The 15,809-nt window shown below is 46.3% G+C and overlaps 1 protein-coding gene and 1 long non-coding RNA gene across 9 annotated transcripts in view; one reads left to right on the top strand and one right to left on the bottom strand.

Annotated features, from left to right (window-relative positions):
• The first annotated feature begins 493 nt into the window (after positions 1 to 493).
• LOC100067445 (solute carrier family 23 member 1) overlaps positions 494 to 15,809 on the top strand; it is a 74,207-nt gene continuing 58,891 nt past the window's right edge. For 5 of the 8 annotated variants that reach the window (XR_011438265.1, XR_011438264.1, XM_070265890.1 and 2 more), the window contains exons 1-3: positions 540 to 809; positions 5,899 to 6,042; positions 8,755 to 8,912. Coding sequence is in view for 5 of the 8 variants with exons in the window: in XM_070265890.1 (XP_070121991.1) it covers positions 549 to 809; positions 5,899 to 6,042; positions 8,755 to 8,912 (563 nt within the window). In the remaining 3 variants the exon portion in view is untranslated. Of the gene's footprint in view, positions 810 to 5,895; positions 6,043 to 8,754; positions 8,913 to 15,809 lie in introns of all 8 variants that reach the window. The other 3 variants (XM_023639757.2, XR_011438266.1, XM_023639755.2) reach the window with 3 other exon arrangements.
• Positions 682 to 2,846, bottom strand: LOC138923916 (uncharacterized). Its single transcript, XR_011438269.1, has 3 exons — positions 2,718 to 2,846; positions 1,824 to 1,917; positions 682 to 816 (listed from the first exon to the last, which is right to left on the bottom strand). It is a non-coding gene; the product is annotated as an uncharacterized lncRNA (long non-coding RNA).

The following is a 15,809-nucleotide window of genomic DNA, read 5'->3' as shown; positions in this document are numbered from 1 at the left end:
CGAGTAGCCAGTACTTGGCTTCCTTTGGACTTCGTGGAATGGGGTTTACCTTGCGTTCTCGAGGAGAGCCTGTCAAGCACCCTCTGCAAAATGAGAGTAAGACGATGGCTTCCTGGACCCGTCTCTCTAAAAGCTGAGTTATTAGATGTTTCCGGGTGTTAGGGAGACAAGCACTTAAGAATTAGAAGCATTTTTTCCTCAGTCTCTCACTGAGGCTTTGCTGCACCCTTGAGCCCTAGTGGCTGCTCCCAGGTCAACAGTAATACACTTTCCCTCATTGGTGACTTGATTAACGCATCTCAGAGGCCAGGCTGGTTAGGTTGTTTTTGCAGTGCTTTCATCACAGCTCAGCCAGTCACCAGAAATCAGCTTTCGAAACTGAAAAACCTCTTCAGCCAGAGCCTCCCCCTCGCCCCCTCCTTTCCTGCTCCCAGGAACTCGGCTTCCCCAAAGTGAGCTCCTGCCACACCCTGACAGGCTGTGCCCTGATTCGTCCCTTAGCGTCATGGGGTATCAACTTCTCTGCAATTACCCAAACTTACCAAATTATGACTGGAGAGGGCTGGGGTGGGGCGGTGGCGCGGGTCTGTTGCAGATCCGCATCTGGAGCCAGGAGGCCCCACCCTCCTCAGAGCCAGGCCAGGGATCCCTGCCTGCCTCTCACTTTTATTATTTTGGCGGGCATTGAGAAGTTAATCTTTCTCTACTGGAGCGGCTTCCCTTTTTTTTCACCCTGGGAGGACGCCAACAGGAGTCCTCCAGTTGCCGTGAAGTCTGCCATGACCAGCTGTGAGCACCCCGACTTCCTGGTGAGTGCTGGTAGAAGAGAGAGGGAAAGAGAAGAGGGGGGCAGGCAGAAAGGGAGAGAGAGGCCCCGAGGGGCCAGCAGGGAGTCCTAAAGCCCCCATTCCTTATTAGTGCTAAGGACCGAGCCTCACAGTCCAGACAAGATTTTAGGTGATTAAACAGGGGTGGCGGCCGCCCTCCCACCTGGTCCCCAGAGGCAGAGATTCCTCCAGGGCTGACCCTGTGGATGAACCACAAGGACTGAGGAAGAGCTGGAGGAGCCCCTTTGCTCTACCTTTGACCTTAGGTTTGTCTCTGTTGAATCCAAATATTTGTTTTCCAGGGTTCTCAGTGTTACAATTTCTTTGCTCAGAAGCCCTTTCTGAACAAAGCAAAGGGAAGGAGAGAGGGAAGCAGAGAGAGAGAACTAATGTTTGCTGACAACCCACATGCCCCAGGCACTTCATGTACTTGGCTTCCTTCCCTCCAAGCCAATGCCACAGGCACCTCTGTTCCCATTTGCCTGATGAGGAACCTGAGACCCAGAGGAGTAGAGTCACAGTGACCCATCTGGAGGCTCGCAAGCTAGTCCTGGCCCCACCACCTCTCCCACCTGTTTTGGCCACCTGAGACTAACAGGGGATCTGAGCAGAGACCCTCTGTTCTTGCCACTCACACCACAGGCAGAAAGAGCCGCTTTGTACCAGGCCAGGCCTGTCGCCCAAGTGAGACCCAGCCAATGCATCTGCAGGACATCTGCTACCTGCGCACCTGGGCTGGGTCCCAAGAGCTGTCCCCTGGAGCCAGGCTGCCAGACCCTGCCCTCTGCTGGTCAGCTGTCTGGTAAAGAGGCCCTGGCCATCTCTTCTGGAAAGTTGTGGAAGGCCCCTGAGAACATTCCCCTTTCTTCTCCTCAGAATCCTTTCTGCCACCACCTCATGGAAGCAAAATGAAACTAAAAGAAAAAAAGGTCTTGGGAAATAAGTTGAAGACTCTGTTTTCTGAAGGCTGGGATCTTTGCCACACTTGGGGCTTACCTGCGGCCAGTGGGGAGGGGAGGTCTGGGCCCGGATCCATCTCCTCTTCGGTGGCGTCTTCTCTTCATTTTCCTCAAAACCTCAGTTTCAGCACCTGGATTAAGAAGTCATTTTTCTGAGATGTTTTTGGTTTTCACATGCATGTTTCTCTGCTAGAACCTTCTGGGGATATAAACACGGGGAAGACAGCTTATGGTACAAGGGAGAAAATGGTAAATTACGTAACAGAGAGGCAACATGTGCTGGAGTACTAGGGAGAAAAATCGCATGGGGGTGCGGGGTCAGGGGAGGTGATGGGGAGGAGGCACTGAGCTCTTGGAGGCAGGGGGTGGGTAGGGGAAGCAGGGCACTGAGTGGGGAGCACAGAGGGAGCAAAGGCTCTGAGGCGGGATCATTGAGGCCACATGTGGCGAAACCTGGACAATCCGATTGGCTAGAGCCTGGTCAACGGGAATGTTAGGAAATGAACCTAGAGGGTCCGGTGGGGGCACAAAGGCTGTGTGGGGTACGGATGGAGTCAGAGGGCAGGGATCCATCTTCCCCCAGGAACTCCCCCTTCCCACTGCTGCTCTCCCTGCACCAGGGTCTCCTCCTGCTCTGCTCATCTGTCCTGGGAGCTGGGGGGCTGTAGGCACAGGGGACACACCTGCAGATGACTGCCCTTGACGCCAAAACAGGATGATTCCATTCTCCCATTTACAGTGGGACCTTGGACAAGCCATGAGCCTCACTAAGCCTCAGTCTTCCCACCTGTAAATTGGGGCAGATGAGAGGATGCATCGGAAGCTCTTTGTAAACTGTAAAGCTCCATAAAATGCCAAAGCGCATCAGAACTCCTCTTTTGATCAAGTCTTTCAGTGAGGTTACAGCCATGTATTGAGCTGATGGACTCACCTCCAAGCAGAAGCAGAGCTGTGGCCTCTCTTCTCATCCCAGTGCTCACTGGCAGGGACGCTGCGTTAAGAATCCATTCTTTCTCCAAGAAGGGGCTCGCAAGCTTCCGTCTGCAGCTGCGTGAGTCACAGGCACAGACTTCTCCCTGCAGGGGATTCTCTGGGAGAAAAGTGCCTCCCAGATTCAGATATGCCCCAGGATGGGACAGTGTCTGCCTCTGTCTGAGAAGGGCTGCTCTACAAGAGCTTTGGGATGTCACTTGTTTCTATGTATGTCTTTAATATGCTAGTGATTCATTTCTGACCCACATGAATCTTAGCACTCTGTGTACCTGCTTGTTTTATTTTTTGTTCCATCTCTTTGCCTAAGTGACATGAGGTCACCAGGTCTACCAGCCATGGCTGACGGGCTTCCCAGAAGTCACACACTTTTATCAGAAGAGAAGAACCAGCTGTTCTCAAGGAAGACAGGATTTTCCCAACTCTAAGTCCTAAACAATTTTTTTTGAATTTTTTTTTTATGTGGGGCCTCATGCAAGGTCACTTTCCCTGATAACTGTTTTAAAGTGGATGCAGGAGTGGTTTCCATAATCTTCAGATGGTCCAATTTGATATCCAGACAGAACTTAGATTATTGAGAGGTCCACAGACTAGGAATAGTCTTGGAGTCATTGGCTCCTGTGAGGGCAAAAGACCAGAAGGTCCAGAGCCAACAGTTCTCTCCAGTCAGTGTTTCCCTCCCCGTCACCTTCCTGAGAATTCTGACAGCTCCTGAGAGAGGGTGCGAGGTGATCTTGTTGGCAGAACACACACAACTGTACCAGCCACAGCCCTGTGAGCTCACGCATGGGCGCACACAGCAGGATGCCACATACACTGCACACACTGGAGTCTTCAAGTGTCCTTACAACCATCGCAGATTGAGATGGGGAGACGGGGGCTGGGAGAGGTGAAGTGATGTGCCTTTGGCCTCCAAGCAGGGCGCTGACAGACCATGTCAGCCCAGCTTCAAACTGCATGGTCTATTGTTCTGTGTAGCCTACCCAGAATCAATCAATCGATTGATTGATCAATCTCTCTTTCCTTCTCCCTCTCCTCTTTTCCTCCACCTGTTTTTCCTCTGTTGCCCTCACTGATTCCTCCATACATTCACTAAAACCTCGTGACAAGGGCTCAGGGGCCCAGAGTTCGTTCCCTCTAGCACCCTGCAGTCTGTCTTGGGCCCAGCCTTAACCTCCTTCGGCAGAAACAACTTTCCTGTGCAACCCAAGTACCAAGCAGCATCAATACATCCTTCTTCTCAGAAGTCTAGATAGGATAAGCACGATGTTTCAGAAGAGTTCTACCGGTTAATTAGGGATTTACTTAAAAAAAAAATCAAAGGCTGGCCCCATGGCCTAGTGGTTCAGTTCACTTGCTCTGCTTTGGTGGTCGAGGGTTTTGCTGGTTCAGGTCCTGGGCACAGACCTAGCACCACTCCTCAAGCCATGCTGAGGCAGTGTCCCACATAGCAGAACTAGGAGGACCTACAACTAGAATATACAACTATGTACTGGTGGGTTTTGGATAGAAGAAGAAGAAGAAGAAGAAGAAGAAGAAAAGATTGGCAACAGATGTTAGCTCTGGGCCAATCTTTAAAAGAAAATCAGTGAGAAAAACTCTCTATAGTCATTAATTTATACGTTCATTCATCTAATTCACCAGTCAACAGAGAGTTGTATGAGTGCTAACTTTGTGCTGGGATGGCCATAGAGACTTTATGGGACTTGATGATCTTTTGGATAAGGAAACACGCGGCACTCAGGCCTGTTTTGGGCCAGGGTAAATGTGCTCATGGTTTTGTAGGAGCCTCTGAGGAGGAAAGGGCTACTTTAGTCTGAGGCTGGGCTTGGGCGAGGTCAGGGAAGGCTTCCCGGAGCAGGTGAGGGATGCATACTTCCAGGCATCGCTAAACAGATGAGCAGAAGCAAAACTCTTACATTAATCTTTTAGGACCTAAATGTTGGAAAATTAATGAGCAAACACTGTTCAGAACCCCAGCAACAAGATAACTCTGCAGAGCTGGGCTGCGGCTGGATCAGTCAGCCCACCGTCAGCAGCCTGACCATAGCCCTGGGATCCCCTGGCTGCACCGAGGCTCAGCGCGCTATGCCACGCCTTCTCGATGGCCAGTGATGCGGGCCCCACAGGTGGCTCTGGGAAGGAATTAGGATCAGTATTTGCTAATGTTCTAACCCCGTGGAGGAGGCAGCCTGGCTTCCTCCATCTCCACACAGGAGATGGGATGGTCTACCTGCCCCACCTCCCCATGACAGGCAGCACTGTCCCTAGTTAGGACTTCTGTAGTGGGAACTGGTTAATAATCAAAACAGCAGCTTTTAACTGGGGGCGAATTTACTTCTCCACTTTGAGGACATTTGCAATGTCCAGAGACATTTTTGGTTGTCACAACTGTAGAGGAGGAGGTGCACCTAGCATCTAGTGGATAGAGGCCACAGATGATGCTTAACATCCTACAGTGCACAGTAATTCAAAGTTAATTTTGGTTAAACTGGTAGGAATAAGTTGGCTATTGCCCATAGAACATTCTGTATGCACTGCACTCATTTACATTTGTGTGTGACATCCATTCATTTGGTCTACACTGAGCACAAGGACTACTCTAGAAGCTGAGACAACAAAGAAGAGTAAGGCACAATCAATGCTTTCTAAGAACTCACAGCCCAGCAGAAGAGATGGATAAGGACACCGTCCATATAGTAATCATCCTGTCATGAGGGCTTTGGCAGATGTGAGCCCAGAGCCTGAGGGCAGCTACACCATTCTGGGGCCAGGATCCCCATTTACCTATCTAGAAGGGAAACCTGCCCATTTTCTGACCTTGGAGTTGGCCCCCATCTCCTGCCGCACATAGGTGCTTCTCTGCCAGGGCTTCAGGCAAGGCATCCACTCCTCTTGCATGGCCCCAGATTCACACAGAGGCCCTCTGCAGATATGTAATAAAGAAAATCACTGCTCTTTTGAGTCTGGACCTAGAAATCCAAGCCGGCCAACAGTTATCTTTGTCTCATTACCTCTTGCCTCTGGAGGTAATGTGTGTTCAAATCTGTGTGGTTCAAATCAAGAAACCCATTTGATTCCTTTGGAAATGCCCACATGTGTCCTTCTGTTGTTCTCAGCAGCAGGATGATAACATGCTCAGCTCCCAAGATGATGGCCGAGGCAAGAAGAAGGATGGTCAGCCTGGGAGTCCCAGCAGCAGCCACCTGGCCTATGGCATCTTAGACGTCCCACCATGGTATCTCTGCATCCTCTTGGGGATCCAGGTAATGCCACCCAGCAAACACTGGGTCCAAAGAGGCTCTGTCTCAAAAGCCATATCAACGTACATCCGGGTCAAATTAGTCAAGATCCACAACTTCAGTTGCTGATATTGTCTTCCATGTAACTGAGCTCTAGGGGAGCTGAGAGCTCCTCTCGTCTCTCTGTCTGTCCAGGAGTTTGGGGGGCGGGGGAGGAATTAGCTAGGAATCTCTCATGCTGGGCTGATAGGTCACATCAAGGACACCAACTGGGCCATCGTTTGTTTTTTTTTTTTCAAGAAACCAATTTTAATTTATTTGATTGGCAACAACTGAAAAATTTGTTAACCAATGCTTGGGGAATTTGGGGAAGCGAGCTCTCTTGAACACTTTTGTTGGAGTGTTATTTGCTGCAATCTTTCTGGATGACAATTTGGTGATTTCCATCAGCATGTAAAACACATATACCCTTTCACCCAGTTTCCAATGCTTGAGAACTTCTCTGTGGATATGCTGACAAGGCTTGTTCAGATCAGTACAAAGAAGTTCTTGTAACATTATTGGTAATAATGAAATCAAAACGACACAACAAACAAACAAACCTTAGAAACAACCAAAATATCCATCACAGGGAACAGGTTAAATAAATTGTGACACATCCTAACAAATGACTTTTTTATCGAGCTCTTAAAAAGAGAAAGATATATTTATCTTGCAGTTAGAGAATGTTCCCCAAGTTATATTAAATGAAAAAAGCAATGTAGATAACTATATATAGTATGATCTTTTTTTTGTTAAAAACAAACTAACAAAAAAGGGGTACAACGGTAGAAATAAGTATATGTAGTAACTTCATATGTTTTGAAGGATTCACAAGAAACTAATAAATGTGTTTAGTTTTGGGAAGAGGAACTAAGAAAGGCAGGGTAGCCTTCAACTTTCATTTTTTTATTGCGCAACTTTTTATAGGATGAATTGTCTAATTTCATAGATGTGTTTGTTTTACTACTACAAACTGTTCAGTATGGGATAGCAGGAATGTGATAAACATTTTTGTTTGCTTCTTTGTGCTTTCTATAAAATAAGAACAAATGTCATAATATTTTTAAAATATTATGATGAGCCAATCAAATGGATAATGTAGATATTTTATCGTGAAAGGATCCTGAATTTTGTCAAGTGCTTTTTCTGCATCTATTGAGATGATTATATGATTTTTATCTTTCATCTTATTAATGTGGTGTGACATATTTATGGATTTACATATATTGAACCATCCTTTAATCCCAGGGATGAATCCCACTTGATTGTGGTGTATGATCCTTTTAATGTACTGCTGAATTCAGTTTGCTAATATTTTGTTGAGAATTTTTGCACCTCTATTTATCAGGGATAGTGTTTTTTCCTATTGTGTCCTTATCTGACTTTGGTTTTAGAGTTATGCTGGCCTCATGCAATGAATTTGGAAGTGTTCCCTCCTCTTCACTTGTTTGGAAGAGTTTGAGTATTGGCGTTAATTCTTCTTTAAATGTTTGGTGGAATTCACCAGTGAAGCCATCTGGTCCTGGACTTTTCTTTGTTGGGAGGTTTTTGGTGACTGATTCAATCTCCTCACTTGTCATTGGTCTGTTCACATTTTCTGTTTCTTTGTGATTCACTCTTAGTAAGTTATATGTTTCTAGGAAGTTATCCATTTCTTCTAGGTTATCCAATTTGTTGGCCTATAATTGTTCATACTAGTGTCTTATGGTTCTTGTGTTTCTGTTGTATCAATTGTAACGGCTCCTTTTTCATTTCTGATTTTATTTGTTTGAGTCTTCTCTTTTTTTTTCTTAGTCCAGCTAAGGGTTTATCTTTCCAGAAAGCCAGTTGATCTTTCTATTGTTTTTCTGATCTCTGTTTGATTTATTTCTTCTCTGATCTTTATTATTTCCTTTTTTCTGCTAAATTTGGACTTAGTTTGTTCTTCTTTTTCTAGTTCCTTGAGGAGTAAACTTAGATTGTTTATTTGAGATTTTTCTCTTTCCTTAATATAAGCATTGATTGTTATAAACTTCCCTTTTAGAACTGCTTTTGCTGCAGCTCATAAGTTTTGGTATCTTATGTTTCCATTTCCATTTGTCTCAAGGTATTTTTTGATTTCTTCTTTGACCCATTGGTTATTCAGGAGTCTGTTGCTTAATTTCCATGAATCTGTGAATTTTCCAGTTTTCCTCCTGTTATTGATTCCTAGTTTCACACCACTTTAGTTGGAAAAGGTACTTGGTATGATTTCAGTCTTAAATTTGCTAAGGCTGTTTTGGGACTTAATACATGATCTATCCTGGAGAACGTGCTCAGGCCTTCCTGGTCAATGGTCTTGCCCTCACCTTGTGCCTTGTTTTAATAATGAGCCTCTTGCCTTGTTTTTATTCTTGCAGTCCTTTCCTTGGTTCCTGTTATGTCCACCTGGGCTGTGTCTCTCCTTTGGTTTCTACCCAGAATATCTGTTCTCAGCACTAGAGTCCTGCCCAGGGTTTGCCCTGGAACCCCAGACCCTCTGGCTGGGTCCCTGCTTCTTCCTGTCAGGCCTTCCTAGTTTCTACTGTTTGCCTAGATCTTTGCCTGTCACTCATGGCCGGGCTCCTCTGAGACCAGAGATGGAGCTCTTGGCTCTGGCAGTGGCAATGGGAATGAGGGTGGAGCAGGCAGCCACAGCATCTACATGTCCATCTACTCTCTCTGCTCTGCCCACAGCACTTCCTTACGGCCCTGGGGGGGCTCGTGGCAGTGCCGCTCATCCTGGCCAAGGACCTGTGTCTGCAGCATGACCCCCTGACCAAAAGCTACCTCATCAGCACCATGTTCTTTGTCTCTGGCATCTGTACTCTCCTGCAAGTCTTTTTCGGAGTCAGGTAAGTAAAATCCTCCCCATGGGTTCAGACTTTTACCTGCCATAGTATCAGTAAGTCTTGCTTGGCTTGTAGCAGGAGAGGCAGTTAGGAAGCTGGTGTGACATGGTAGAGGGAGCACAGACCCAGGAGTCAGAGCCTGGGTTCAAGTCCTAGCTTCAACACTTCCTATCTATATTGGCTAGGATTCTTGGTTGAAGAACACAAATCGAAATTAATTTAGGCAAAAATTTGTTCATTATTAACTGATAAGATCAAGCCAAGAGAAAGGCAGAGTGCATTGTGCATCAGGAACATGTTGAACCAGAGACTCAATGCGACTGGGACTTTCTCTCCATCTCTTGTCTCTACTCAGGTCCGCCCCTAATATTTGTGAGACCCAGGGCAAGAGTACAAATGCAGACCCACACACTCCGTGTCTAAATATCAGAGAGGTATAGACGAAACTTACAAACTCCTAAATAAAATATGTTCTGATCATCCCACCTGGAAGGCCAGGTTTGAATTAGAATTCTCTGATTCCAGGGCCGGCTCCGTGGCCCAGCGGTTAAGTTCGCGTGCTCTGCTGCGGCGGCCCAGGATTCAGATCCTGGGCGCGGTCATGGCACCACTCGTCAGGCCACGTTGAGGCGGCGTCCCACATCCCACAAGTGGAAGGACCTGCAACTAAGATATACAACTGTGTACAGGCGGAGTTTGGGGAGATAAAGCAGAAAAAGAAAAAAAAGATTGGCAACAGTTGTTAGCCCAGGTGCCAATCTTTAAAAAAAAAAAGAAGTCTCTGACTCCTTCAAGTTCTGCTTTGGAAACTTACAGCATGGGGAGGGCTGGCTCCAAGCCTGTGGGCTTCTCCCTTCTCTTCCCACCACAAGCTTTGCTCCAGATCACAAATGGTCTCACATGCGTGAATGTGGACACCCCAAACTGCACACCCAAGTTCCATCCACCCCACCCCCCACCAGATTCCCCAAACAGCTGCCCCTTGGCCATCCTTCAGGCCTAGGGGGTTTGCACACCAGCATCACGGTCAGCCTCCAGCAGGACAGACCTGGGGAAGAGGCCCAAGCAGGCTCTGGAAGAGGCTCAAGGGCATTTGGACAGAGAATTCTTGGGACTAAAATGAGAGGGACGCACAGACTTGACGTGGGTATAGCCCCTTCACCCCGCAGACGCCTCCCCAGAGGAGGCCAGAGTGGAGCCCGCTAGAGCATCAGGCTAAGTGCAGGGGGCTCTCCTCTCCTAGTCTGAAAACAAGACTGTCTCTTCATTACTCTGCCAGTGCCCGTGCTTCATTCTCACAGACACGCTTCCTGCACGTGTGCATAGACAGGGCTGCTGGCAGGCCTCACACTAACCCCTCAACAGCAGGTGAGTACCACTCTGGCTGGGCTCACATTTTAAAATTCCAGGGGAGAGCTCTGATTGGCCCAGTTTAAGCCAAATGCCCAGCCCTGGACCCACTAGGGCAGCAAATATGACAACTCCCATTTGGGCAGGTTTCCCAATGAAGTGAGAAAGTTCTGTTCTGAGTAGAGAAGACAGCAGACATTCACTGAACCAGATATGTGCTCTGGGATCTGTCAGATGAGGCTCATGATAATATGTGCCCTGCTCCTTTACAGTGTCATTGAGATAATCAATTGTTATTATCAGTGGAGTCACCTTTTTTTTTTTTTAAACCATCCAGTCTTTTAAGTTCAGTATGCAGGCTCATAAATTTAGCCAGAATAAAATGGGGTCCTATTTCTCTGGAGCTGGCCTGGACAAAACTGTGAACGAAACCTGGAAAACACATGTTTGGAACATTCCCTCCTCATTTCCACACATCCTGTCTTCACATTTTCCACCACCACCCCCGGCCCTGCCTGCATTGCACACCACATGGTGTCTCCTTTGGGTCACCATCTCCTCAGGAAAGTCCTCTCTGTGGGTCCTCCAGACCTTGCCTGCTCACCTGCCACACCCTACATGTACACATATCATGTACAAAAGAAAATAGTATTAAATTGAAAAAAATCACAACAAATTCCATATGTTTAAAAGCAGATAAACACCACAATTTCCAAAACATACCTTGGTATTTTTCATTTTTTGACTTTCTCACAATCCCCTGTAATACAGTTTTCCCCACATTTTATGGTTGCATACCCTTCAGTCCCCTCTGCATTTCACATAGAGAAGGATAGATAATTCAGTCATTCCTCTAGCAGGAGTCAGTCCAAATCTGTTTGTTATGACTGCTAGTTGGGACGCATTATCATGCCTTCACATGCAAACTGTAGTACTGCTGTAGCTTTGTGCCTCAAAACACAGGAATTCTGACCAATTCTATGGCACATGATTCCTATCAATGTTTTATAAATGCACGGTGCGTTTATCATTGTATATGCTGCGTTAATAAGCATATTCCTGACAGGAGAAAACTTCCATTTTGCCTGCACGTCAATGAGAACCAGACCTTCTCCAGTAATTTGGCGTAGCTGCTGGTTGGCCAATTTGCCACAGACTAGCTTCTGAATGCATACATTACAAACCTTGTTTCTCATGTACCACCCACATGTGTCAAGTGGCAGGTGCTGTAGGGCACATTCATATCATAATGTGGCCTCTGGTCCTGCACCTTCATGACATAGAATGAGCTGGCACACTGGGAATAGAGTGTTGCTAGAAACCATGATTATTCCAAGATGGCTAGCAATATATTAACAACACTTGGGTCTCGAACCATAAAATATATCCCACTACATTCAAACTAAATTTATCCTGACTCAACTCCTCCTTAGCCAGATCCTAAAAGGGCCCATGGCCCTTCAAATGCCATCTGATGCAAGGGTTAGAGTTAGGGAGGTGGCGGTGGAAGGACATAGTAGTTATAGACAATTGTGGCTGAAACCTGTTACTTTTGCAAATTTTGTGAAGGTGTATGGCTAGTGAACACATTGCAGGGCCCCTCCCTGGACTTTAGAAGGAGCCATGCAAGTGAGGGGCCTGTCACTGTGAATCTGCTTTGACCTAATCTGTGCCAGGCCTGTGCTCAGCCCTGGAGCTGCAGAGGAACATGGAAAATCTTCCCTACAGTGTGCTTCTGCCTGGCCTGTCTTAAGAGAAAATGACTGGACACGAAAAATTAATACCCATTTATTCCTTATCAATTATCTGAATCAAGCCCCACAGGTGTAGGCTGATACGGGGTTGGCCCATTGTTTCCAGGACAGGCTGACTGCAGGCAGCATCCAGAGGAGAATATTCCTTCCTACCGTGGTCTTTTGCTAAATCAAGTCAAGGGCACTTTCCACAGTGCTTCCTTTGCAAGTCATGTCCAGGAGCTATGCCAGTGCTGAAGTTCTCCCATTCTCTGCCGAGGAGTGGGAGACTAGCACCTACATCTTTGGCAGGTTATTTCCCTTCTCCCTCTATCTTCTCCTGTCACCATCTCTGTGAGCCAAGATTTCTTCCAAATTCCCCATCAAGAACCCAAAGAGGTACAGGGTTTGGTCTGGTCTGTCTCTTAGGCCCCTAAGGTCCAGGAACCCTCCCGTCTTCCCAGGATTGGCCCCTGGAATGTCAGATGCTACAGTAGCATTAGACAGGCCTTGCAGCAGCCTGCCTGGATTCCCAAGAACCCCTCAGCCCTGCCCCAGCTCCATGGAGAGTTACAAATACAAACTCTTCTGCATTAAAGGGAAGAGCCCTTCCCCTTCAACCTGAGATGGTGTTAATTATCCTTATGGAAAAGCTTTGAGCTTGGAAACTGGAGGCTGGAATTCCAGTCCTCACTTCTGTGCTGTGGGAACTTGGACAAGTCATTGATGCTCTCCAAGGCTCAATTTTCTCATCGGTAAGATGAAGGAGTTGAACTATATAATTTCTAAAAGCCCCTTACATCTCTAATATTGTAGACACCAATGATGGTGACAGAGAAGATGAGGAAGTGCCATGTTTCAAGTGAATAATCAGTAGTAAAAGTGCCTGTGGGCCTAGCCTTCTGGTAAGTTCTGTGAGAGACACAAACTAATCAGGAGCTAAGGTTCAAAGAACTTACACCCTAATTAAACATGCAAAGAAAGAGGGAAATAAATCATGCTAATGTCATTAGACTGAGGTGGGGGCAGGTATATACTTGATTTTGGTTCTGCCCATGAAAATGGATTTCCCCCTCAGATGCTAATGAGTAACTGCCTAAGATATTACAGATTGTAAAACCTTACTGACAGCTTATGAATCAAAGGCCAAGTCGATTTGATTGTCAATTATCAGCTAACCAGGATTTTATGGTGTACTTTTCTAGATTAGAAACAAAATGTTGATGTTGCAGTAAGATTTCAGAACGTCTTAGTACTTAAAACCATGTTAAATAATCAAAAAGGAATGGTAAGAGGCCATCACTGCTGCTTCTGATATGAGAGCTCATGAGCGCCATGCCCAGTGTGGGGCAGGGAGCGGTAAGCCTTGGCAGCGTTGACAGCTGCTCCCTGCTATGACTTTAGGGCTTTCCTCGCTCAGGTGCTCACCTCTGAAATTCCTGGAAGGGCATACTTCACCATTCATTTCAAAATAAGAGGTTAAGTTTGAAAGGCAATCACCAGGGGGAAATCTAATATTGACTATATGTAATTCTGGGTTTTAACTCCATCTCTGGAATTATTTGCGACTTTACCAGCTGATTTCTTTTTCTGGAGTGCTTCCAGGTGATATGACTGCTTTTCGATTTTCCTGGGAATATCTCAAGTGTGGAGCAAGCACTCCCGCCACAAAGTGTTCGCTTGCATGCAGTTTCGCCTGAGTCAGCCCTGCCCTTGGTCCTTTTCATCCACCTACTTCCCTGTGGGCCGAGCCCCGCCCTGCCCTAGCTCTGCACCTGTCCCTCGTTATGCAGAAAGGCCACGCCCATCACAAGAGGTCTGCAGCCACCTTGCTCCTGCCCTGTTGACAGCTAGGTCACCAGATGTGCCCTTGGAGCTCTGGCTGGAGCAGCAACAGTGGTGGCCGTTGGGGTGGAAGAGTGACCTGGCCATCAGACACATCAGAGGAGGGAGAGGGGTTGATGTGTCCCAAAGAGGGGGCTGGTGCTTCTGCTTCCTGTGGGTTTGAGTTGGGCGGTTATCCACAGGGAAGGTGCGCGATGGACTTTCCCGCAATTTAGCAGGTCCTTACCTGCTTGGTGTAGGGAGCCCAGTAAAACGTGAACAAAGTGCTCTTTGTCCAAGAGCGAAGTAGTTGGGGCTCTTGGGGTGCCCAGGATTTCTCACAACCCAGTGACCCTTTTAAATTCAAGAAGAATTCATCAGTCCCCTCCTACATTCCTGAGGCTCTGCTCCCCATCCTGACCTATTTCAAAGAAAAGTCCCTTTGACATTCTCTTTTGCCCACTCATTGGATTGGCTCCAAGAAGGGGACATCGGAATGATGTCACAGGTGAGATTGGATTCCAGTGACTCAGATGCCTCTGTTCCCCACTGTGGACCTCTTCCCCATTTACCCACTGGCCCCTCAAACTCCACATGGCCCCACCCCAAACCTCCTCAGGGTTCCTGGTTCCTGTTCCTCCTCATCCCTCCAGGTTCCTGGATGCACAGGACATACTGCCCTGCCCAGTGGGGACTTAGTGCTCCCTCTCCTTTCTACTCCTGACAATATTTGCTTTTCTTTTCTCTCGGAGTCCACACATTTCTGTGAAAAGGAACTGTTTTTTAATTTTTGCAAAGCCTTGAGACTTAAATTAGATAATGCACATAAAGTGCTTAGCTCAGCACAGAAAATCTATTCTTCACACCAAGAAAAGGATTGTACCATACAGACAATTTTGCACCCTCCCTTCCTTTTTTAATAATTAAGAAAATTTAATTGTGGCAAAAAACACTCCTCCCCCTTTTATAAACATATGCAAAGCATTGTAAATATCTTTCAGTTTCAATAAACACACTTCCACAATAGAACTTTTTAAAAAATGATAACAAAGTATTCCATATTCTAGAATATATAAGTATATTCTGGCTTATTTAACCATTTCCTATTAAAGAACATTTAAGTTGTTTCAAGTTTTTCACTATTGTAATAGTGACCAATGTAATTCGTAATTATGAGAGGTGTAAATTTTATATGTACTGATAATCATTTATCTAGTTAAAGACAGAAAAAGAACTGGAAGAAATGTTATACATTTCTGGGTGATATACGTTATATATGAAAGATACATATTATATATGTGCTGATAAAGTTTATCTAGTTAAAGATAAAAAGAGGACCGAAACAAAATTTTGATGATTATTTCTGGGTTGTAGAATTAGGGTGACAAATTTATTCTTTATACTTTTCTTTACTTGCCATTTGTTTTTCTTCAAAGTCCATGTGTTACTTTATAACTGGGAAAAATAAAAACCACTTAAAATGTTATTTTAGAAAAGTGTCAGGGTGTGTTTTGTGAGCCACACCCTTTGAATCTGTGCCTGAGAGCAAAGGTTTAGAAAGCTGCCCATTACCTTCTTGGAAGGGGGGCGGGGAGCTATGGAGCAAGACCCCTGCCTTGAGATAACTTATGACAATCTGCAACCTTTGTCACCCCACCTGCTTTTATCTTTGTTTCCCTGATCTGTTTCCCTGTGATGATCATCATTAAAGCCCCTAAAAACAAGAAAGGGCAGGCGTGCATGTATTCGGTGCAGAACAGAAGGAAGGACTGGAGCAGTGGCCCACAGTCCACCTTCAGATCATGGGGGAGGGGACAGGTGTCAAAGGCACACTCAGGGCAGTGGGTAGTGATGGGTTTAAAGAAGACAGATGAACAGGTTTTCCCTCCCCACCAGAGATCTCCCTGTTTTCTTCCTGGCAGAGGCAAGCACTCTCATCCCTCCAAGCTGATTATTTAGGCATTTTCCTCCAAGTCTCTAACTAACACGCCTC

Source organism: Equus caballus, chromosome 4 (assembly GCF_041296265.1).
Source record: "Equus caballus isolate H_3958 breed thoroughbred chromosome 4, TB-T2T, whole genome shotgun sequence".
In the NCBI taxonomy this organism is placed as follows: Eukaryota; Metazoa; Chordata; class Mammalia; order Perissodactyla; family Equidae; genus Equus; species Equus caballus.
Note: the sequence above shows the minus strand (reverse complement) of the source record. Positions and strands in the feature narration are given on the sequence as shown.